The sequence below is a fragment of the Microcebus murinus genome, chromosome 16 (genome assembly GCF_040939455.1).
Source record: "Microcebus murinus isolate Inina chromosome 16, M.murinus_Inina_mat1.0, whole genome shotgun sequence".
Lineage (NCBI taxonomy): Eukaryota > Metazoa > Chordata > Mammalia > Primates > Cheirogaleidae > Microcebus > Microcebus murinus.
Window position 1 is genome coordinate 7,520,549 of NC_134119.1, and position 24,273 is coordinate 7,544,821.

General features: G+C 42.6%; 1 protein-coding gene across 1 annotated transcript in view; it reads right to left on the reverse strand.

Annotated features, from left to right (window-relative positions):
* Positions 1–568: 568 nt before the first annotated feature.
* Positions 569–24,273, reverse strand: part of DOK5 (docking protein 5) — a 151,370-nt gene continuing 127,665 nt past the window's right edge. Inside the window, exons 7-8 of the mRNA XM_012761184.2 lie at positions 8,313–8,433; positions 569–1,064 (exon numbers count right to left, since the gene is read on the reverse strand). Coding sequence (XP_012616638.1) covers positions 1,000–1,064; positions 8,313–8,433 — 186 coding nt within the window. The 3' untranslated portion in view covers positions 569–999. The remainder of the gene's footprint in view (positions 1,065–8,312; positions 8,434–24,273) is intronic.

Consider the following 24,273-nt stretch of genomic DNA (forward strand, 5'->3'; position numbering starts at 1 on the left):
GGAATTGCAACTTTATTTCCTTCTTGTACTCCTCTGGAATTAAGGTCCTTGGCCACAGGGCCTGTGTCTTTTGATCTCTATGTCCCTGGATGCCAACACAGCACTCAGGACTAGTAGATGCTCAGGAAGGACCAGCTTAATGAAAGAACGAATGAGCAGATGTGCCAGTGATTGGATTTATATCAAGCATGACGCAGAACCATGCTCGCAGCTCATATGGACAATTTCCACACGCCCTTCAGAAATACCGAGGATACAGAGAAAACCAGGTTGCCAGGGTCCAAAGACCATGTGGGTGAAGAACGATCTTTTATTTTAAAATGTTTTATGAAGGTACTCCAAACAAAACAAAGGCTTTTAAAAAGGGGAGGTGGGGACAAGGAGCGAAACTGTAACCCCATAAACAATACTAAATGGGTCCTTTGGAAGGATAGTTCAGAACAGAACAGGTAAGAGTGAGTCAAAGCACTCATTTAACTAGTTGTCAATATAATCAAATATGACTTCCAGCAGTTAACCAGAACCACAGTATTAATAACGGAGGAATAGAGTGTAAACAAATAACAAATAATTAAGAGCCATTTTATTGTCGATACTGACTGTCATACAATTGAAACACGCAGAAGGAAAATCACAAGAATCCACAAAGGGACAGATTTAGAGAAGTGCAAGGAACACGGTATCTACAATAGAAAATCATTTTGTGGCATTGACTCTTTTCTGTCCAGCTGTAAAAGGGGGAACAAAAAGTCAATATCTATAGAGCATGTTTCAATTACACTAAGAAGTAAAAAAAAAAAAAAAAAAGAAAAAAAGAAAAGAAAGAAGAAAGAAAAAGAAAACTATAGTATTGCAGAGTCTCCGGTGACCACACAATTAGCCAGGACTTTTTAGGCTTCTTCTCTTCATTGCCGCTTCCCCTGCGGTCATTCTGTGACCTCCTGGGCGGATCTGTGGCTGACACTTCACAGGTGTGTTCACAATCCTCGGCAGGACCTGTCAGTGCTCAGGCCGGTAGGCGGGAAAAGTCTCTGTGCGATGAAGCTTCAGAGGGCTAGCAACATCTTTTCCAAAAAGAATTTAAAAGCAACAGTTACACCATAAGAAAGCACACTATCAGATTAGCTAGCAACAGTTTCTCTATAAAAGAAACAAGTAATATACTTAGGATGCGATTTTTTCCAAAGGCTACTCACAGTGATATGCACATGAGAGTCCTGAGAGATTGCATGATTAACATATCATTGGCATGTGGCCTTTGCATTGAGCTATGGCTGGCCATTAGCATTTATTTTCTTTCTTCATTTGTCATCCGCATCAACCTCTGCACTCAGGGTATTTAGGGGAGATGAGATAGAAATATAGGACTATGGAAACTCCTGGCTTGAGCACTCTGTGGAAGTCTGACCAGCAATAGGGCAATATTAGGCTTCTACTTAGTTAATCTTATTGTAAACGTAAAGGAGGACTTCGTAAAGTTCATGTAGCCATGATTATTTCCGGTTTAGTTTCCAAACCAAGCAAAATCAAGAAAGTCAAGAAGGCAACACACAAGGCCACTATTAGCCTCTTTTGTGACATAATACAAGAGTTGGCAAACTTTTTTCTAAAAAGGGCTAGATACTAAATTTTTTAGGTTTTGCAGATCATATGGTCTCATCACAACTACTCAACTGCTGCTAGCAGCATACAAGCAGCCATAGTTAATGTGTAATGAATGGGTGTGGATATTCCAATAAAACTGTATTAATGAAAATAGACAGTAGGCTGGATTTGGCTTGCAGGCTGTAGTTTGCCAATCCCGGTAGACATACTTCCTTGATGTAATAAAAACCAGGGGTTTTAGTGCCATCTGCTGGCTGAGGGTTATCACAAACAAAGAAATTTACATCGCTATGTGCAGAACTCTCAGAACTGGGCAGGGCAAAACCTGCATAACCGTACTGAGTACAGCAGCCTCGGTAATTTAATGTTCAAATGGTGGCAATGCTCACCAGGGATTCGGGAGGGGTGGGACCCAATCTTAGGGAGGTGGCAAGTATTTTGGAGAGGAAGGGCATAACTCTAACCCTTCTTAGGGAGAGGCAAAGATATACAATGAAACCAAAATGTCAAAAAAAAAAAAATCAAAACAAAACTTTTTATCGGGTGGTGGGCAGGCGGGAGGGGGGAGGAGGAAAGGGGTGTATGTTTCCATAACCTGTGTGATCCACACCACCGGGGGATCGGACACATTGGGGGCAGGGAGGGGGGGCAGGGGCAATATTTGTAACCCTAACAATATTTGTACCTCCATAATATGATGAAATAAATAAAAATAAATAAATAAAAACTTAATGTGTGGATTAAACAGACGAAAGACACAGGGAGAGAGAACTGCAGCTAAGGGGAGCTCGTGCACCTCACCCACACGCATTCAAACCGCGTTGTTTTGAAACAGTGAACCAAGCAAAAAGATTTACGGTCGCCTGTGGCCCTTACGCCCTGAGTGTATGCTCTGCTTATTACGTTATCACAGACAGCCCTGACCACATGCCAAGTCCCATTCGATCTTCCTATCAGAAGTGTAAACTTGGACGAGGAAGAACGCAAGTTTTGACTCAATCTCCACTCCCACAGAATGGAGAAACAGCATTTGTTCTCCCTCCTCACAGTACAGCTGAGAAATAAAAGAAAGGACTTCACAAATGGATAGGAAGCTCTCCATAAATCACTACAGTCACAACACCAAGACCAAATCAAACCAAAAGGAAATCAGGGATTCAGATATTTATAAGCCTCAAATCTGAACCAAAGAAAATTATATGCTAGTTCTACAGTCACTGGTACACAAGAGCAGTGATTATTATTAGAGAAGCCTTGAATATCAAAATATCCCAAATGACTAGAAATCATTTCTCCCAAACTCCCAGCCAGTTGGAACGTGTATTCTATTCTCTAACATACAGACAAACATGCTATAATGTAGGGAAATTATGGCAACGGTTTTGAGTACTATAAGTAAAAATCCAGGTGTATCTTTATTATGGTTTGATAAAATTTCCTGCAGGGAGCAGACAGCATACAAATAGAATTAATGTAAAATCCAAATCTTCAGTCAAGTGCAAAGCCCTTGCCTGCACCTTCAGCTGTAGCTCCTTAAACTCTAGGACTTAGTGAGAAAAGCAACTGATAGTGTGCACTTGGGGGTCAAGTCAACATGAGAAAGAACCTTACAGCTTCCATCACGATAGCTAACAATTCTTCCAGCTTGGTTTGAATGCTGTGTTTAGCTTAAAGCCAGAAAAGGGATTGAAAGATTTTCTGACCACACTCTTACAGTAGACATGGAGGTCACAAGCTGGTACTGGCCTGTTGACAACATCTGGTCCCAGACCTGTTCTCTGGCTTGCACAGCCTTGGAAAACATTTGGAATTGCTTGTCAATATTTAAATAACAGCAGACTGCCCATAAAGATGTCAATTTCCTTGTTCTCCTGGAAAACTAAAAGATTAATCTGGCCCTGTATTCTGCCACAGTATGGCGGGCTAGAGGGGGCTGCAGACTGCCCCCTTCAGAGCAGGCCTGTGAGCTCCCTGTCACTCACCAGGGACCTACCACTCCCATGCCTGTCCAATTTCACCGCATTTGCATGTCCTGCCTGGACTCTGTACACATGCGAGTTTGAGACCCTGGCTGATCTGTCATCTTTTCACATTTGCTCGGATATTAATCTATTACTTCTCTCCTAACTGATGCACATACAATATATATGACTGTGTTAGAATTAGTCTTGAAAAAGCAATGTTAACCTCTCCAAAGTAGCCACTTGCTCCAAGAGTCTATCGTCCTTAATAAATATGTAAATTGCATCGGCTGGAACAAATCCTCTGGAGATATTTCAATCTCAGGGCACATGTCTTTGAATCACGCATGGGGACAGGATTTCCTCCCATAGGTAAGACCATATGATACAAGAAAAATCCCTGGACTAGGAGTCAGAATGCTGAAGCTTCTAATGCCGGTTCCTCCATCACTAGCCACGTGGTCTTGAGCAAGTTCTTGGCTTTCCAAGGGTCTCAGTTTCTTCATTCTTGAAATGGAGAGCACAGCCCTGCTCTTGCCAACTCAACTACTGCCAGGAGAACCAAATAAGGCAACGTGGAAGATGCCCGGTACGGTGACATAAATGTTTGGTGCCACCCTTTGATTTCCTAAAATTATCTGAAGTCAAATCTGATCAATGATATAGGGGCTTAATATTTCTTGTTTTTGTTTTGAAACAAGTGGTGCTATCTTTCTAAAGCAATTGCTATAGAAGAGTTCCAAAAATATCGGAGCAGTGGAGCACCTTCGGCATACGGGTAAAGATTGGTAAGATCAGAACTTTGAGAAGGTCTGGTCATCTCCTGTTTCCTCTCTTGTCCCCTCAAAATCCCTTGAATTAAAATATGAACTAAATCTGACACTGCTGGGCTGAGGACTCCTAAGGCTTCCCCTCACACTTAGAGTAAGCAAGCAAGTGTCGATCGCCTGTAACCGCCACCTGGCTGCCTCTTCACGCTTCTCAGGTACCACGCTGCCTCCTTTCTGCCCTTTGAAGGCTCCCGGCTCAGTTCTGCCCCAGGGCCTTTGCACTTGCAGATCCCTCTATGGAGAATGCTTTTCCCTGGCTCTCAGTGTGGCTGCCTCTTCTAGACTTCAAGTCTTGGGGGTAGATGCTGGGGCTTCCAACGATGATTCCATCTAAAGAAGTCTCTTTGTCATTGTCTCCCCCAAACCAACAACTCTGCCTCTTTCTCTCTTGTAAACACTTTCTTTTCCACTGGCACATGTGCCAGATTTGAAATTAAATACGTTTGCTTAATTATTGACTGTGACCCTGCATTCGATCATAAGCTCCAGGAGGGGAGAAGCGTGCCTGCCTAGCAGCACCGTGAATGTCTGTCACTGAGTGCAGTGCTTGACATGAAGTACACACTCAATAAAAATTTGCTGAGTAAAGGAATGCATGAGTGGATGAATACAATAGAGAGATGAAAACCTTAAAACGTTACTAGTCAGGTGACCGTGAACTCATTATTAACCCTTAAGATTCTCAGTTTCTTGGCAGCAAATGAGAATAAAACTTTGTCAGGTAGCTGTCTTGAGATCTAACTGAGATCGTGTATGTTAGGTGCCTGGTGCAAGCCTGTTACATAGTGAGTTCCCAGAAAAGAAAGCTTTTAAAAAGACACTCATTGACTATGGCTTGTCTCCTTCCTTAGTAAGGAGTAAATCTGGGCTTTCAGCGCCTCACAAGTGGCTTGTTAATGTTTGTTCATACCAAAAAGGAATGAAGAGGTTTCATGTTTACACAAATTGGCAGAGCTTTGGCTTAAACAATATTAAACAGATTCTTTATTGAAGGACATCTCAGAGCCTTGAAACATTGATTTGCATTTGGAATCTCTAAGAGAAGAATTTAACATGTAGCATTTCTCCAAACTTGTTTGATCACAGTATTTTTTGGTGGGGGGGGTGAGGTGGTATCTACCTGGGTTATCACTCCACAGAACACACTTTGCAAAGTGACACTCTTGTTATTTTATCCAATCCATTCCTAAAAGAATCCTGCAAATGCAACATTCAACCTAAACTTGTCAAATGCTTCTCTTTCATAAATTTCTTCCAGTTTTCATGATACACTTCCTTAAAATGTTGATTCTCAGTATTTTCCTAATTGTAGGAGAGAATTTCTATATGAAAATTGGGAAATGGAGTGGGTGAAGCAGTGAAGGTAGATTAAATGTGTCTTGGTATATGAGGCACCTGTCAAAACCAGCACCTCTCCCCCCACCACACTCAGTAATAAAGTGGTAATTCCAGAATCAACCAGCAGGTGGCTCTCGAGGACTAACTTTGAGGAGGAACATTTTTCTCAAACCAATTTGACAAATTAAGGTCTGCAGGATTTCCAACATCATCCAGATCTGCCAGGAAAAGTCAGCCTGAAATCCATCAGCGTAGGTGAATTGGCCAGAGGAATTACAACCCATAGTCACCAGCCAAACAAGAAGAAATTATGTCTTCTGCAATTTCATCATGTGGCATACACAGGGCCAGGAGGTCATTAATTTTTCCCAATTTCACTTTTTTTGGGGGGGGGGAGGGAAGGAGGGAAGAGAGAGGCAGGTGGCACCGGTAGGAGAATAGACACTTATTTTTCCCATGTACTTGTCATGTAAATAACCGCCCCTGATGAGCAAGACAATTCTAGGCAGACTGCAAACATCGTTTAAACCTTCAATAAGTATTACTTATCTTATTGTCTATAAGAAAAGTATAACCAGTGGTTATAATAGTACAGAGGTAGTGAAAATGTGCTTTTCTTTTAAAAATAAATATATTGAAGTAGAAGAGACTGAATAAAATTGAGTAATAGTCTAAGAGGTATGTAAATGACAAAAACTGGGATGATACAACTCAAATGCTGCAAAAAATTCCTGAAGTTGAAATGGGAATAAATGGCATTTGTGACAACCTGATCTAACCCAACTGTCTCTCTGTAGACAGATCTCAGAAGGTAAGCTCATTTTTTAATTGTCAATTCAGTTATCCCCTCAGCTACCCATGCAGGCACTTGGGGTCTCTTCTTGCGACATCTGCTAGTGCCATGCTCTCTGCTACTGGGCAGAACGTAGAGTCACAAAGACTAGAATGTGAATACCCACAGTGCCTTCTTGACATTAGACACATACATTTTCAACAAATACTAAAGGAATGGCTACACCATGCAAGGCACTGGGGGATAACACGATACAGAGGGAAAGAGGTACAGTTCTCCTGCCCTCCTGCATGGTTCCTGGCAGAGTTAGCTGTGAGCCAAGTGGCCACAGCTAAATAGGAAATGAAAACTGAGATAAGGGTTGTAAAGGAAAGGGTCATCGTTTTCACCATGTGAGTGCATGAATTCAGAGACGTCCATGCTACTTAGAACCAAGTCTGGGGGGGCTTCCTGGGAGCCTGAGGGGCCCTGGAGGTGAGACCTGGAGGTAAGAGTTACCTGGGGTGGGTGAAGGGTACAGCATACAGGACAAGCTGCCTGGGGGAGAAATAACCAGCAGGAAAGGCCGAGAGGAAGGCTGGTGTGACCAGGGGACAGCAACAGAGCAGGCATGGACGACCGAGGCCATCGTTTTCCATGGTCATTCATTCATTCTTACATTCATTTGTTCAGCAAATTTCTGCAGGTAAATTAGGTGTAGTCTAGTGCAGGGGTCCCCAGTGTATGTTGAGTTGTATTTCATTATATATTATAATGTAATAATAATAGAAATAAAGTACACAATAAATGTAATGGGCTTGACTCATTACCAAACCATCCCCCTACCCTGGTCCGTGGAAAAATTGTCATCCATGAAAATGGTCCCTGGTGCCAAAAAGGTTGGGGACCGCAGGGTCTAGTGCACACTATTCCAAGTTCAGTGATCTTGCACCCTATCGTTGAAAAGTTCTTTTGCAAATATCCCTCACATAGGTTTGCTTATAAATTACATATGCACAAGTTGCTCTTATACACTCTAAAATGTAAAAAGCTACAAATGTTTTAGAAAAATATACAAATGTTTTAGATCACATGAATATAAAAAATAAATAAATAAATAAATAAAATGTAAAAAGGCAAATTTGAAAGAATAAGAAAAGGTTCAACCAGAATTTTTAATTGTTCTTGTCTCCCCTCCGAGCAGTTCTGTACCGTGCTCCAGAGACCAGGTCTCTGGAAGAAGGGCTTCTTAGGCTGTTCTTAAAGTCCTGCAGCGAACCTGAAGCCACAACTCTGACTGAGGAGTTCAGGGCCCTTGTGCTAGAACAGTGGCTCCTAAACACGAGCATTGTGAATCACCTGAACTTGTTAAAATACAGGTGGCTGCACCAAGGTCCTCACCCTCAGAGTCCCCAGTTGGGTAGGTCTCTAGTTTGCATTTCTAGGAAGTTCTTAGACAGTTCCTCGATAGTTCCCCGGCTCCTTGCCCAGACCCTGTGGAGGGGTTTGTTAAAAGTGCAGATTGCTCGGCCACAGCCCACGCCTTAAGATCCACGATCTCTGTGGTTAAGGGCCCAAGAATCTGCATTTTACACAACATTCCCGCAGGACATGGGGATAGATGCAAACATTTGAGAACTACAGCTCTAGACAGACTAAGTGCCCCGTGTCCTTAGGCCTTGCTGGCGGCCCTACCTTGGCAGGAAGGGCCCGAGGCAGCCTGGATGCACCAGCTGAGCTGAGCTGAGCCACCCGGGCAGAGCTGCAGGCACTGGCCCACGCCCCAGCACAGCCGCCCGCGCTTACCTTGCAGGCGGTAGAGCTGCCCCGTGCTGTGCTGCCGCGTGATGTGCTGCCAGTAGGCGCTGCGAGGCAGGGGCACCATGGTGCTCAGCGAGGCGGCCCGCTCGCTCATCTTCATCTGGAGCTGCGGGGCAAGGAAGAGAAGGGTGTGTCAGCAACGCGGGGGCTGAACGAGGCCGGGCAGAGGGGGCAGGGGAGCAGGGAGTCCAGGAACCGCGGAGCCCGCAGGTCCAGCGGGTGTGGCGGCCAGCTCCTGCTCCTGCTTGCTTAGGGCCCTTTCATCACCCCACTGGCAACAGTGTGTTCATTTTCCCTTGGGAAGCTTCCTTCCAACCCAGCCCGATCCCTGCAGTCCTGGTGGGGCCTACTTCACCCTGATTCCAGGGTTGGCCCAGTGACCCATGACAGGCCAGGGGGACATAATCCCCTGAGACATTTATCAGGACTTTCATGGGAGAGAGAATCAGTAGAGGTATGCTAAGGATTTGTGCCTGTTTCGTTCATTGATTCATCCCCAGGGTCCAGAATATTTCCCGGCACACAGTAGGTGTACAAGAAACGCTTGTGGAATTAAATAAATGAGCGTTCTTATGTAGCTGCCAGGAGGACTGGAGACAGGACTGGAGACAGGACTGGAGCACATCTTGGAAAAGGAAGGGAGAATGGTGAATGGACACCATTCGGAAGAAGACAGCCACGAAAAGGAGGTGAGACCTTGACAAGCTCCACCTGGACCTTTTAAATTAGATGAGCTTATTTGAGCTTCTTTTCAGTTTTAGCTGGTTAGAGTTGGGTGTTCTATCACTAGCATCGGGAAAAAGCTGTCTGCTTGAGCAAGTGCCTTTTCTCAGCTGATAACTGTTCCAGATGCTAAGGGAGGAAAAGAGAAGACGTTGCTTTCAGCTACAGGCAGCTAAGAATATCTCCAATGACATAATACAAGTTCTCCAGATCATCAGAGAGTAGCCAGTGGCCTGGCCAGCCACATCAGGGGAATTGACTATACCAAGAAAGGGAAGTTTCAGAGAGAAGACAGCCTGGAAAGATGCATAGAATAAAAGGAAAGGTGAATGGGGACAGCGCATGCACAAAGAATGGGGCTGCAGGTGGAAGCAGCCCTCCAGCCATCATCTCAGCCCTGGTCTTAGACACAATCATGATTCAGGTTTACTGTGTCATTGCATAAGAAGTGACTATTTGCAGGTTGGATTTCCTGGATACTTGAATATCAAATAATTCACGCAGTCCCCAAAAAACTCACTCACAAATACACAGATTTGCGCAAGATGTTCATTGGGAAATCATTTGCAATCAGTGGAAACTGAAGGCAACTTAAGTATCCCTCAATCAAGTCCTGGTTAATTGCACACAGACACAATGGGATGCTTGGCAACTGTTACACTGAAGACGAAAGATTTACATAAGTGGAAGAGGAAACATTTATACAGTGTACCATGAAGGAAACAGTGAGTTGCAGACCTAGTAAAATGCCATTGTAGTTGCTCCTATGAAAAATGCTGGCATTAAACACCCATTTAGGTAGTATGACAGTTCAGTGAGATGACTGATACCTTAGCCTCGCCTAGCAACAGAGAGGTACAGGAAAAAAAATATGGACATGATGATGATGATGGTTACAAATTACAATGGCAATTTAATTTTTTTTTTTTAAGAAATGGCTCCACTGTACACATCGCATCAGCATGGTGGTGTCAGGCATAATATCTGTATATTTTCTCAATAAGGACAAGATAATATGAAGCTTTATACCGTGGAGACCAAAACTCATTATAGTTGATGAGACTCAACTTGAAAAATGGATTATAACCACTCACTCAAAAGATAATGTAACTTATAGGCATTGCATCTACATTTGTTGGATTGAATTCCCTGTTCCTATCATCACAGCACAGTTACCAAAATGAGTCCCCAAGTGGAATTGCAAAGCACTAGCTTTCATGGTTACCGTTTTTCCTAAAAATACCTTCTTAGATCTAAAGGTTTAAAAAGCTGAGCTAAGCTAGTAGAAGTGTTCTGTGGCTATTTCTTTTCATCTTAATTTTTAAATTTATTGTTAACAAATAATCATGATATATATTTATGGAGTACAATGTAATGTTTTGACCTATGTATCTATTATAGGAAGATTCAGTCAAGCTAATTAACATATCCATCACCCCATGGACTCATCATAGTGGCTATTTCTGTATACACAAAAGTCTTTTAAGAAAAACCCAAAAAAAACTATTTACCAGTGACTTCTGGTGCCATTCAATATAATTTGCATGGACTACAAGAAAATAAAGGGAAGAAAAGAACTGAATTTAGAGGTACTGGTTATTTGATTTTCTAAATATAAAGAGATTTGATTTCAAATCATAAAGAAATTTAATATAAAGGAAATACCAATCACTTCATATTATTCACTACTTCACTGCAAATATGTTTAGGCAGCCAGAATGATTTGACTGCATTTTCAGGAAGTCTGTATAGGACCAAGAATGAAATGACACCAATGCCATGTTTTGAAGAGTACAGTACTAAGCCTGGGTCTCTAGTTCTTCCTCCATCCTTTGAAAGAATGTCTGGTGTTATGAAAAATGCATTTAATTGTCTTTAGAGGGGAATGATGAGAAAAACTTTCTCGTTTAACAACGCAAATGTGTCTGAATGATTCCCTAAGGGTGAGAAGACTCAGGAAGTCACTGGTAGCTAGCAGGGGGGTGTCCCCGCATTCTTCTGTACTGCTGAGTTCCATCTAATCCTTGGTAACCACCACCAGGGCAGGGGCAGCGAACAGTGCTCATGGACGCCGCTGGTGGATTAATATAAATATAAATTAGCACCCATTGTCGGAGGAGTTAAAGTTTGGTTCCCTGGAGTAGAGCAGGTCCTCCAATAATGTTATTTCATTTAATGTCATTATAATGTTGATGATAAAAAAAAAAATCACGTCTATGTGAGTTTGCACAGCACCCCCATGCCTGCCTGGGTTTTCTCTGGGTACTCTGGTTTGCTCCCAGATCCCAAAGCTGTGCACATTAGTGAACTGGCGTAGCTACCTGGTCCCCGTCTGAGTGAGTGTGGGGGTGGGGGGTGTGACTGAGCCCTGTGACAGGATGGTGTCCGGTCTAGGGCTGGTGTCCTGAGCTACTGGTATAGGCTCTTGCCACCAAGACCTTAAAGTGGAATAACTGGATAAATCATTATCTTGCTTTTATGAATTTTTCTTAGATGTACTGATAGCTCACATTTATTTCAATGTTTAATCTTGGGAGTGTTTTGGGGTCTTTATTTAGAAATTTGGTGAGGTTTTTGTGACCACAAAAAGGCTGTGGGACCTTTGCGTATATCAATTAGCCTGTGATCGAATTGGTTACCTTATACCTGGTTTTGCTTAAAGACACGGTTTCCAAAAACCTATTGACAAAGGTAAGTAAGGAGTTACTATACTTGGGGAGAAGAATTATAGTCTTTTTCTTTTTTTAAAAAAAAAAAAATCCTATACATTTTTATATAGCTTAATGTTTAAAAAATAAACATTATACTTTAACATTAAAAATTAAAAGTAAAAATTACCCCAAACCATAGAATTATAAAGGATGGGGATTTCTGTTACAAGGTGGCATAGACATTGTTGAAAAAAATCTCCCATTCACACAGTTGTGGGAAAAGTCAGGCGATGGGAAGACAGTTCAAAATGCAAGCCCATTTGGGACCAGAGTCGCTGATATTTCAGGGGACAGCCTCGCTTAGACAGCCCAGCATGGCTGGAGGTTTACTTGGGTTATAAAAAGTGCAGAAAAGCACTTGCTTGGAAATACTGGCTGGAGGAAGTCCAGGTGACAGAGGTGAGCACTGCTGGACGTGAGCCACACAAGCGGGAGCTGAGGAAGACTGCACAGGGCTGGGCGCGTCCCTGGGGAGAGGTCCTGGGTGCTGTGCACATCTCCTATCGTCTTAAACTGCAGCTGGAAGAGCCCCTGCCTGTGCAGTAGTTCCTTAAGGGCTTTTTCCTTTGCAGCTTACGCTTACAATCCTACTCCTGCCAATCTGGACCTCCCTTGCCTAAGAAAAATAGCTTAGGAACCAGCACAATCTCAATATTGTGATGAATCTTTCCCCAGTTTATCAAATACACCCGAGCCCAGTGGCAATCTAGAAATGGTGTTACAGTGGAACCAACTGCACACCACACCTGACCCATACTCCTGACCCCATATACCCACCTATATATATAGCCTTGAACTTATAAGAAAACAATAACAACAAAAAATCATGAACCAGCCATTTTGTCTCCTGTGTCAGGAAAATTTGATAGAATCATGGAACATTAGAGTTGAAAGAACTATGGGGACCACCCAGCCCAGTTTCCTGAGTTAACAAGCCATGAAACTATTATGCTCACTGTAAGGGCTAAACTTCTTACAATGGGGGACTCAGATCTTGCCAACCCTCCAGCCTCACATCTCACCACAGTTTAAACCACACTGCTTGGTCCGACCATTTCCAACTACCTGTGGAATTCCATTGCACAACTGCTCTTAAGCCCAGAGGCTCTCTCCATTTCTCACCTGGTTCATGTCTACCTGCCCTCCAAGAGTCAGCTCAGGAATCACCTCCTCTAAATAGTCTCCTTATACCTCATCTCCCTTAACAAGATCAGGTGCTTTGACCTGCTATCCAATCATTTCACTGTTTTGTGGTTGGCGCTAAACTAGCCTGCCACCTGTCATAGACCATCAACTCCTGGAAAGCAGGGATTATATCTTTTATCTCTGCACCCCTGCACCTAGCTAGAGCCTCCAGAGGCTTAAGAAATGCATGATGGATGAATGAATTAATGAACCTAGCCTTTGCCTAAGTAGCAAGAAATAGTTATTTTAGAAATAAATCCTAATCAACCCAGCAAGTTGGAAGCACTGTTAATCCCAGGCTGAATTCATGCTGAAACTCTAGGTCTGGCTTAAATTACCACGGCTGTGGCTGGCTGTGGGGGATGTATGTGGTATAAGGATCTACTTCACTCCACTGTGACACTCAGGTGATGAGCAGGAGAGCCACTGGGAGAGATCCGCCTATGTGCATAAGCACAACCATTTAGCAGAGTTTGACAGCAGGGAGCACAGTGCTATACATTTATTCATTCTATTAGCAGTGTTAGCTCAAGATCCCACCAGAGAAGAAAGACAAGGCTTTGTAAAAGTCAAGCAAATGTCTTCTTGTATTTCAACACTCGAGCTCTTCCCCTAAACAGCAGGAATGCACGTAGGGCTCTTCCTAACTCAGTGTCTCCTCACGCTGCCCAGTGGCATAAAATACTCAAAGAAATCAATCAACAATATGTAATTGATTGGGTTTTGAATGCAAAAAAAAAAAAAAAAAAAAAAAGCATCATTCCGCTGAAGAAGAGAAGTTGACCATGGAGGAAGAGAACCATGTTCTAATTTAAGTTCTGCTCCATGGGAGTTGTTGGGCTTGAAGGTCTCTTTTCTTATGGAACTATGAGACAGATGCCAAAACTGTACAAAAAATAACAACAACAAAACATCAGATTGCCATTAAAAAAGGATGAAGCTCTGATCCATGCTACAATACATATGAACCTGAAAACATTATCCTAGGTGAAGGAAGCTAGTCATAAAGGACCATATATTATATGATTTCATGCTATGGTTTGTCCCCTCCAAAACTCATGTTGAAATTTAATTGCCATTGTGACTGTACTGAGAGGTGGGACCTTTCGGAGGTGTTTAGGTGGACAATGCCATTATCTTGGCAGTTGGTTCCTTGCTGCAGGGGTGGGTTTGTTCCCTCTTTCTGTCTCTCCTCTTCTGCCATGTGATGCCTTCCACTGCATTATGACATAGCAAGAATGCTCTCGCAAGATGCCAGCACCTTGATCTGGTACTTCCCAGCTTCCAGAACTGTGAGAAATAAATTTCTATTCATTCCAAATTACCCAGTCTGTGGTCTTTCATTATAGCAGTACAAAATGGACGAAGACATTCCATTTCTATATAATGTCTAGAAAAGCAAATCCCTAGAGAGAAAAAGTAGATCAGTGGTTGCCCAGGCCTGGGAAGTGATGTCTAAAGGAGACGAGGTTTCTTTTTGGGATGAAGAAAATGTTCTGAAATCAATTGTGGTGATGGTTTCACAACTCTGAATATATTAAGCCATTAAATTGTACAGTTTAAAAGGGTGCATACATATGGTAATAGATGCATGCTATGTTCATAGTCAATAAAGCTGTCATCAAAAAACTAAAATCAGATATTAGCAAGTGCTCTGTAGGTTATTTTAAAAACATCATATGATGAGCTAGTGGGTGGCTACCTCTGGTCAAGCAGTCCCTGGGGAAGAACCATTTAAATTGGGACCTGAGTGACAACTGGCTAAAGCATAAGAGCCTTTTAAAAACTTCCCAATACTCACAGTGAAGGAAGGGCCGACTGCCAAGGTCCTTCCCTCATAATGGTGAGAACATCCTACCAACCCTCTTGGGAGAGAAAGAGATTCTAACGATCGGACCTCTGTGCATAGCCTGCCAGTAAGAAAAGAAAAACAACTGTCTCCCACACCTGCCACATGAATTTTTCGTTTCTGTATTCCTCATTTGTTTCGGCTGATGCTCACTTGTTGCTAGTGCACTTCTTTTATGAGTCTGAGACCAGGACTGCAGAGCAGCGGCAGGTCTGAGCCACGACGCTGCACCATATTGTCCTTCTCTGGAATCCAACTGTTTCTGCAGCAGAGCATTGTGTTTTGTGAAATTGAACAGCATGAAAGGATGTAATTGTTTGCTGCTACAGTCAATCATGAGTACCATATGTCTTTGTGACATCAGTCTGGATGCATTCAGGAACCAGCACAAATCATCACAGTGGCAGACAGTGCAGTACCTCAAGACTAATTCCGTCCTCATCAGACTCTTAAACTTCCATCAGGTTGCTCCTTCAAGTAACTCCAGCGGGGTCTCTGCCAATAACAACGTTGCATATGCAAATCTTATCATGGTTTTTCTTTCATTCAACGTGGGCCCTGGAGCGGCTAAACAAGGACACCACTTTGATAAGAAGATTCAGCTGTGAGTCAGAACCCACATTCATGCTTGAATATATTCTCAACTGGAGCAACTTCCAATTCCAATAATGTCCTCAGTTTAAGAAAATATATATAAAGCAACTAATTTTCTATGGATATTTTAGGCACTAAATGTGGGCAAAGTTGAGTCAGAAGGGACAACTCAGTCCAAGAGAGAAAGTGTAAAAACCACGTCCCAAGTGAAGCCGGCACCTGCATACCTCTTTCTCTTAAGTCTACTCTAAACTCAGGTGTCCCATTTAAACTACACTCCATATTTGCTGACACTCACCAGGTGGCTTTGTGAACTATGCCTTCAGGCTCTGCCTTCCTTTTCCCCTCTGAAAATACAATAACATGTGAAAAATCTCATCTACCTATGCTCTCTGGCCCTGGGTCAGCAGTTCAGTTCTCCAAGTGCAAGCTGAAATATCACCAGGATGTCTTATTAAAATGCAGATTCCTGGCCCCAACTCTGACTTTCTGAGGTGGGATCCAGGAATCTGCATTTTTAACAAGCTCCCAGATGGTTTTGAACTTACTCATCCAGGAACCACACTTTTTGAGAACCACTGTCTTATGTTGTTTATCACCTTTAGATCAATCATTCCAGGGAAAAGTTTCCTACCAGGGTGAAATCCCAGACTTGGAAGTCAAAAAATCTGGATGAAAGTCTAGAAGCTGCCACTAAGAAGTGTCTGATCCTAGGCTAGTTATTTAATCTCTCTAAGTCCTTAATACCTCATCAGTAAAAAGACAGAAAATAGTTCCTACTTTGCAGCTAATTCTTACACCATGCATAATTCATTGTGGGGTTCTATAAATGTTACCAATATTTATAATTAGCTCTATATCATGACACTGTCTTTAGCAAGAATTTTTGAACAAGGTCATAATAGGAATAATTCACATTTTCTTTTTAAATTGAAATATTTGATATTGGACTTTCTGGCTTGAGGGTCGAAGCCTTAAAAAGATTTTAGACAACAACAAAAAAGCCACACATAGAATCAAATAGGTAAATATGGTTAGAGAATATATTTAATCACCTAATCCCAGTTGGTCCACACTGAATTCAATGAACAAGTATGAGTTCAGGTATTACTATAGGCATGGAACAACTGTAGGAACAGGAAAAACCAAAGCAGCTCTAAGCCCTCAAATTTGGCCCCCACCCCTGCAGGAAGTTTCCATTTTCCAAGACTGCTCTATCTTTGGGTCTGGTAGTATTTTGCCTGGCACCAAAAAGAGGGGAGGGATCACATTTTTGTGATATTTATTACCCATTTTTTAAGACTTATAATAAATTGAGTTCTTGTTTACTATTGCTATATTTTTATTACATTTAGGAAATATAGATGCCTGGATAACTGCAACAGCCCTTACTTAACTTCTTTTCTTTCTTGTACCCTTGCCCTAGTCACTATCTTTTCCAAACAGCTTCCAGAGTGCTCACTTCAACAGCAAAGTCAGTATATCTCACTTCTTTTTCAAAATTCTCCAGTAACTTCCCAACTTACTCTAAGAAAAATCCACAGTCCTTTCCATGGCTACAAAGTCAGATAGGGTGGATCACAGTTACTTCTAGACCTCACCTGCTACACTCTTCTCCTCATTTTATCTGCTCGAAAGTCAGCCACCTCCTTGCACAAGAACATGCAAAGCACAGACTGCCCCAGGGCCTTTGCACATGAGGTACCCTTTCCCCAGAACAAATGGCCCTTAGAAATCTTTAAGCCTCCCTCCTTACTTGCCTCAGCTTTCAGTGCATTACCAGAGTGACCAGCCCTGGTCATCTCTCCTGCCTTATACTGATGTCTTCTTCACAGCATTCATCAACTCTTGATAAATATTTATATGTTCATTGTGGATGGGCTGTTCTTCCCCTACTACAATATAATAAACACCTTGGGGACAAGGACTGTTTCTTATTCTCTGCTGTACTCCTGCTTCCTAGAACACAGGCTTGCAAGAAACATTTACTATTTGTAGCATGAATATGTTTTATGTCTATTATGCAATATGCATTATGGAAGGATACAAAAGAATCTGGTAAAGTGTTTGATTCTTAGAATGTAAATTGGAGGTCTGGGCTGATTGAGCATAGGAGAGAGACATTTTACAGTGTATATTCTTTTGCACTATTTGCATTTTATATCATGTGCAGATAGAACCCTTTATTCTAAAAACTTTGCTTTGAAATTAATGCATCTCAAAACAAACCATGGCTTCCTTGTTTACGTGTACACTATTCCATTCACTAGTGTTGAGAACTTTGTAACTATGAATAAGGCACTGAGGGATAGGCAAGTATATCACTCTTCCAAGAACAGGTTTGTAAAGAGGAAATACTCTCCCACTTCATACATTGTGGTATTATAGGTCCTTTCCCTAGCTTCAGCCCTAACCCCTCTGGTTTTCTCCAAATGACACTAGAAAATGAAAAACAGGGGAGGTCCAAAGAAGACTAGAAAGAGTCCTCAAAGAAACCAAACATAATTTCAAGTCTCTAGAAAGAAATATTCCAAATATCTCATGAATAGTAACTATGTTTTTAACTATATCTTAAAATGTTAGGTTTATTTCTACAGAATCCAAACCAAATGGTCTCCTTTAAGAGAGAACAACAGTCTTAGACAATAATTTCCTAAAAAAGACTTTAAAATATCAAGCAGGTTTTTTTTGTGCAGTGTGCAATCTATTTACCAAATCTGACAAATCTATATGTTTGAGGTTTATAAAGTACCCTCCTAAAGTCTGCACAAATTCATCTTGTATGGTTTGGTGCAGGGAATAATTTATTGAGATAAATACATTGGCTGCATTCTTTTGGGCTCTTTTCGCTTGAAGAAGCAGGTTCATTTCATCAATACAAACTGCTTAAAATGCTAATCGCTACACTAAGTGGCAGTAACCAATTCCTCTGGAACAGAGATGCAGATGTTATTGAATAAGTTTTGTAACCATTGTGGGGCCACCACGTGGATGATGAGAAGAGTAAATCATTCTTCAGAGACTCGCAGGACAGCTCTCATGCCCAGTCCTTCCTCACCTGTTGGCTGAGCTACACTTGCACAAGAAGGGTGCTTTCTTAAAAGAATCTAGCTTTCTCCAATGAGAGACCTGAACTGACAACTTGTTCTTGCTTCCCTAAACACACGAAACCCTGTGAACACATACAGCTGATACACGTGTAAAGACTGGTTAATGTCCACGCTCATGAGACAAGGAGAAGACTGTACCTGAATTGACAATTCTGTTCTCAGCATGTTTACTGAGTGATCGGTATGTCTTACTGTGGAATTTTGTGCATAAAACGCAGCAAAGCACAAGGTTCATGCCATGCTCTTTTAGCTCCCATTCTATTTCTTGTCTTTTCTTGGGACAGTCACACTTCTTAAGAGCATACGTTATTTTTTGTTTGTTTGTTTTGTTTTTGCTTTTTAGAATCAAGGGGCCAGAACCTCACATTCATTTTAGAGCCGTGGTTCTCAAAGTGAGTGCCCTGGAAGAGCAACCTCAGCATCACCTGAGCACCTGTTAGAAATGCACATTCCAAGGCCCCAGTCCAGACCTGCTAAAGCAGTGGAGGTGGAGCCCAGAAGTCCGTGCCTTCACAAGCCTGGCAGGCAACTGTGCTGCACACAGAGGCTGGAGATCCACTTTCCCCTCGCCCTGTCACCTCTACCCACACCACAAATACACACCAGGCCCTAGAGGCGTTCTCTGCTTTCTACCCCTGAAAAGTCTCCCAAGTCTGTTCCTTCCTTTCAGTCCCCACTGAGATAAGCCCAGGGCTTTATGTTCTTCTCCTGACTCTCCATTTATTAAAATGTGAGCCACTAAGCCTCAATTTCTGCCTCTACGAAATGGATCCACAAATATTACCAATAAAATGCAAGGTACTCCAGTATTTCAAAAGGCAACAGACCAACACCTATTTAAATTTTAAAAAATACTTACACCTTTTAATTCAACAATCCTACTCCTGAGTTTGGAAAACACAGTTAACTATTAAATAAGTTTAGAAACTCAGTTACATAAGGTTAACAGTATATAAGAATATAAATACAAGAATGTTTACTGTAATATTGTTTCCTAATGGCAAAAACCCTGATATCTCAATAGATAAGTTCAATGAATTATGTTATCTCATAAATATCGTGCAGCCATCAAAAGGAATGATTACGACCAAGGTTGGCAAACTTTTCTGTTTCGAGCCAGATAGCAAATGGCTTTGCAGGACATATGGCCCCATCACCAACCACTCAATGCTGCTGCTTCACTGTAGAAACAGCCATAATGACACATAAGTGAATGGCGGGGTGTAACTATGTCTCAATAAAATTTTACTTACAGGCTGGGCGCTGTGGCTCAAGCGTGTAATCCTAGCACTCTGGGAGGCCGAGGTGGGAGGACTGCTCAAGGTCAGGAGTTCGAAACCAGCCTGAGCAAGAGCGAGACCCTGTCTCTACTATAAATAGAAAGAAATTAATCAGCCAACTAAAAATATATAAAAGAAATTAGCCAGGCATAGCTGCAAGTGCCTGTAGTCCCAGCTACTCGGGAGGCTGAGGCAGAAGGATTGCTTGAGCCTAGGAGTGTGAGGTTGCTGTGAGCTAAGCTGACGCCATGGCACTCTAGCCCGGGCAATAGAGCGAGACTCTATCTCAAAAAAAGAAAAAAAAAATTTTACTTACAAAACCAGTCACAGGGTAGATTTTGCTCTGGGGCTGTAGTTGGCCAACCCCTAAATTAGAGTTAGACAACATGACTTGGAATTATTTCCATGAAATATTTACTATTAAATGAAAAAACTAAGAAAAAGTTTTAAAATATGTGATATAATCACAGTTTTGTAAAATAAACAATGGCCCCATAAAACCCAGCTTCTGCATCTACCCGTGTGTGTGTGTGTGTGTGTGTGTGTGTGTGTGTGTGTGCATGAAGACATAGGTATCTGTGTAGGACTATCTGGGTACATAGGAGAACTTGGAAAGATACATATGAACTTCTTAACAAGGTTTAGGAATTACTAATAAAGAGAGAGCAGGGGGAAAGAGATGCATCCAAACAAATAATAAAAAGAAAAAAATATAGCACTCATCATTGTCTATATGATCATAATTTTGTAGTTAGTTAAATTTTACATGCACATGTTTATGTAAAAATAAATTAAATAGGATCGGAAAAAAAAAAACCAGTCCCAATCTCCAAGGATAGTTGTGAAAATTGTACAAAATAAAGCATGCAGACTCTCAGCAAAGAGCCAGATGGAGCTGCTCGTTCCAACTCTAATTATCCCTCAATTAGATGAAGCCTCCTAACTGGGTTTTCTGCTTGCACCCTTGCTACCTAAAAACCTCTGCCCTCTCCCTCACCCCTTTCAATGGATTCTGCATTCAGTAATCTTTGTTTCATTCATTCACTCATTCCATCCATTTATATACTCTGGGCACCAATTATACACCACACACTGTGTTGGCTGCTGGAAACTTAAAGATAAATAAAACGCTGGTCCTCTACTCCCCAGGATTTTAGAGTCTATGGCCAGAGAGCGAGCCGAAAGCCCAGCTTAGGTCATGTCACTGTCTTCCTCCACGGTGGTGCCCCATCCTCTATAAAAGGGAGCAGACTCTCCTCTGAGCTGAGTTCTCCTTCCTGGGAGCAGAGAAGATTTTGTGTATCCGGTCATACCTAGGGCCTGCCATGATTCCTGGTACATAGTAGGCACTTAGTAAAAAGGGATTGGAAGATTGAAGTTGACGCACGAACTGACTGAATAAATAAATGAATCATTAGTGTGAATGAGAATCATCTATCATCTGCCTTCCCCTTGCCCGTTTATCCTCTCACTACAAGTCAATAATTAACAGCAGCTCAGGTTGCTTCTGCATTTAGTAGGTACCAGGCACTGTGCCAAGGAATCACATGCGTTGTCTCACCTGGCAAGGTACGATCTAATAGAACCCCCACCTTATGGAAGGGAGAATAAATGCCAAGGATGGCGAAGTAACTAGCCTAAGGACACTGGGCTGGAAAAGGTGCCCAGTCGGGATTTAAGACCTGGTTGTTTCAGAGCTACTGTGGGTTAACACAGCCCTACGTATTTCTCACGGACAGTATGGAGGATGCTATGAAGACTGTAAAGGATGGACTAAAATTTATTGTTTTCTAAAGTTTAGGGAAATGGCAACTGGCCAAACATCTAGGCTGCAAGGAGATGGGACTGTCCCCACCAGCTTGAGGAACAGGATATTAGAACCTTTACAAGGCCCTTGGACCCCCACTGGCCCAAGGGCCTTCTTTCAAGTGCAAATTAACTATCTGCCAAACATCTGCGGAACAGGGTCTTTTCTGACTTTCTAATGAAACCCGTCCTCATGGGCTGCCTAACTCTGCTTCCAGCTCTGACAGATGTTTGGCAGAAACCACCCAAAGAGCTGTCTTTACTTTCTCCGACTCCTCTCTGCTGTTCTGACATTTGGAGGAAAAGTGATAGGTACTCCTATCATCAAAATGTTACCCAGATATCACAGAATATTATGGAACTGTCAAGGAAATAGAGCAAGCAGCGGCTTACTTCTTCCATGTTACAAAATCCAAGGAAAAGTGGGTAGGAGAGAAAGATTATTCTCTTGCTAAGGAAAAAAAAATGCAGCAAAGACACTATTGGTGAGCAGAACTCTGGCTAAAACAATGCTTCCATTGTGGCTTGCAGCTTTGACAAAGCAGACTGTTAGTGAAGTAAACCATTTGAGGCCAAATCTCCAAGTGCAGCATTTTGCTGAGCACCAGATGCACTCAAACGGTTATTTTCATGGGGAATGAAAGTGATTTGCATCAATTTATTCAGAGCCATCTGAATTCTCAGCCACATGCATAAAACAAAACCATTGCTCCCTTTGCCTCTGGTAACTTTTTATGCCTCCTTCCTAAGGAAACCCTCTCCCCAACCTGTACATTAAAACAGATAACCTCTGGGACTGAGTTGTCCATGGCCTTTTGAAGCAGACTTGCTTGGAACCTGAGCCTTGTTTGGGGCATTGGGAGGGAACTGGATTTGGTATGCTGGCTTCATTTTTCTTTTTTCTCTATGCTCATAAAATAATTTAGTCAATCTCTGTTTTGTTCATTCAATAAACCTGTAAACCCTGCGCCAGACCCTGAGCTTATTACAAACCAATGGGGCCTCGTCGTCCCTGCCTTCCAGAGGCTTTGCAGCCTCCAGTGGAGTTGTGCTTACTCAGAGGTGAGCTTCAAAGTCACTGCAAAAGGCAAAAGCCACCTAGGATCAGATTAACCCTTTGGACACCAGGCTCCCACTCAGCGGAAGCAGCTGCTGCTTTGGCGACAAGATGCCAAACACACGTGCATGGCTTGGATGGGTTCAATAAGTACACTTGTGTCTGATGCCTGAGAACCAGGGCCCAGGGTGGGCTCAGGGAACTAACTACAGTCTACAGGCCAAATTGCAAACGAAGAATGGTTTTTACATGTTTAAGGAAAAAAAGAAGGAAAAGGAGGAGGAGAAGTGAAGGAAGAGAAAAAAGAGGGAGGAGAAGCAGTAGTAGAGACCTTACGGGTCCCACAGAGCCTAAACCATTTACTGTCTGGATCTTCATGGAAAAAATGTTGCCAGCCCCTGGTGGAGATGAATACATCACTTATTTCCTAAAACAGATGAGAAACTGGCTTGAATTGATTTCGTTCATCTCTCAGTCCTCATCACCATTCCTGTCTCTGTCTTCTTTGCTGTGATTGACACGGGGGCACTGCATTACTGCCCAGCATACCTGTGGTCTGTGGGATGCACCTGTGATCCTCTGGGCTCAAGTGAAGACCCCAAGTGGGGGAAATTCATCACATGACCTGCTGCCTCCCCACCCTCAGCTTTCAGTGCTCTGCCTACGTGGGGAGCCCCCATCTCAAACAGTAACATCAGTTGTAGAGTTTATAAACAAAGTTACAACTGGTTAGCAACACTCAGTGCATTTCCTCTTCCTAGAGAAGCACAACCATGGGCCGAACAACAGCCTTGGCCCATGACAGCAGCTCACAGCTCTGCGGAGGGAGTTATAAGGCAGCATTTATTTAATAATTAGGTAAAAGTACTATTCAAACACACCATTGCACACCATAAATTATTATGTTTTTATGAGAGACTGAAAGAAAGCGCTCAGAGCAGGGGTCCTCAAACTTTTTAAACAGGGGGCCGGTTCACTGTCCCTCAGACCGTGGGAGAGTGTGGCGCACATTCCACGCATGCGCACTGCGGGCCCAGACTAGGCGGCTGCTGAGCAGGACAGGCAGTGGCGGCAAAAACACCCGGAGGGCCAGATAAATGTCCTTGGTGGGCCGCATGTGGCCTGTGGGCCATAGTTTGAGGACCCCTGGCTCAGAGAATGAGATTTTTTTTTTTGAGACAGAGTCTCGCTTTGTTGCCCAGGCTAGAGTGAGTGCCGTGGCGTCAGCCTAGCTCACAGCAACCTCCAACTCCTGGGCTAATGCGATCCTGCTGCCTCAGCCTCCCAAGTAGCTGGGAATACAGGCATGTGCCACCATGCCCGGCTAATTTTTCCTATATATATATTTGTTGGCCAATTAATTTCTTTCTATTTATAGTAGAGACGGGGTCTCGCCCTTGCTCAGGCTGGTTTCGAACTCCTGACCTCGAGCAATCCGCCCTCCTCGGCCTCCCAGAGTGCTAGGATTACAGGTGTGAGCCACCGCGCCTGGCCAGAGAATGAGATTTATTGAACAAAGTCGTAGCAAATTTAAAGAAGGAGGCTGAGTGACATCTGTATCTACCCTGTCCAAATGAACAGTTTAGGATGTTGTAAATGTCTATTATTAAAGGGAGATTAATCCCATTTAG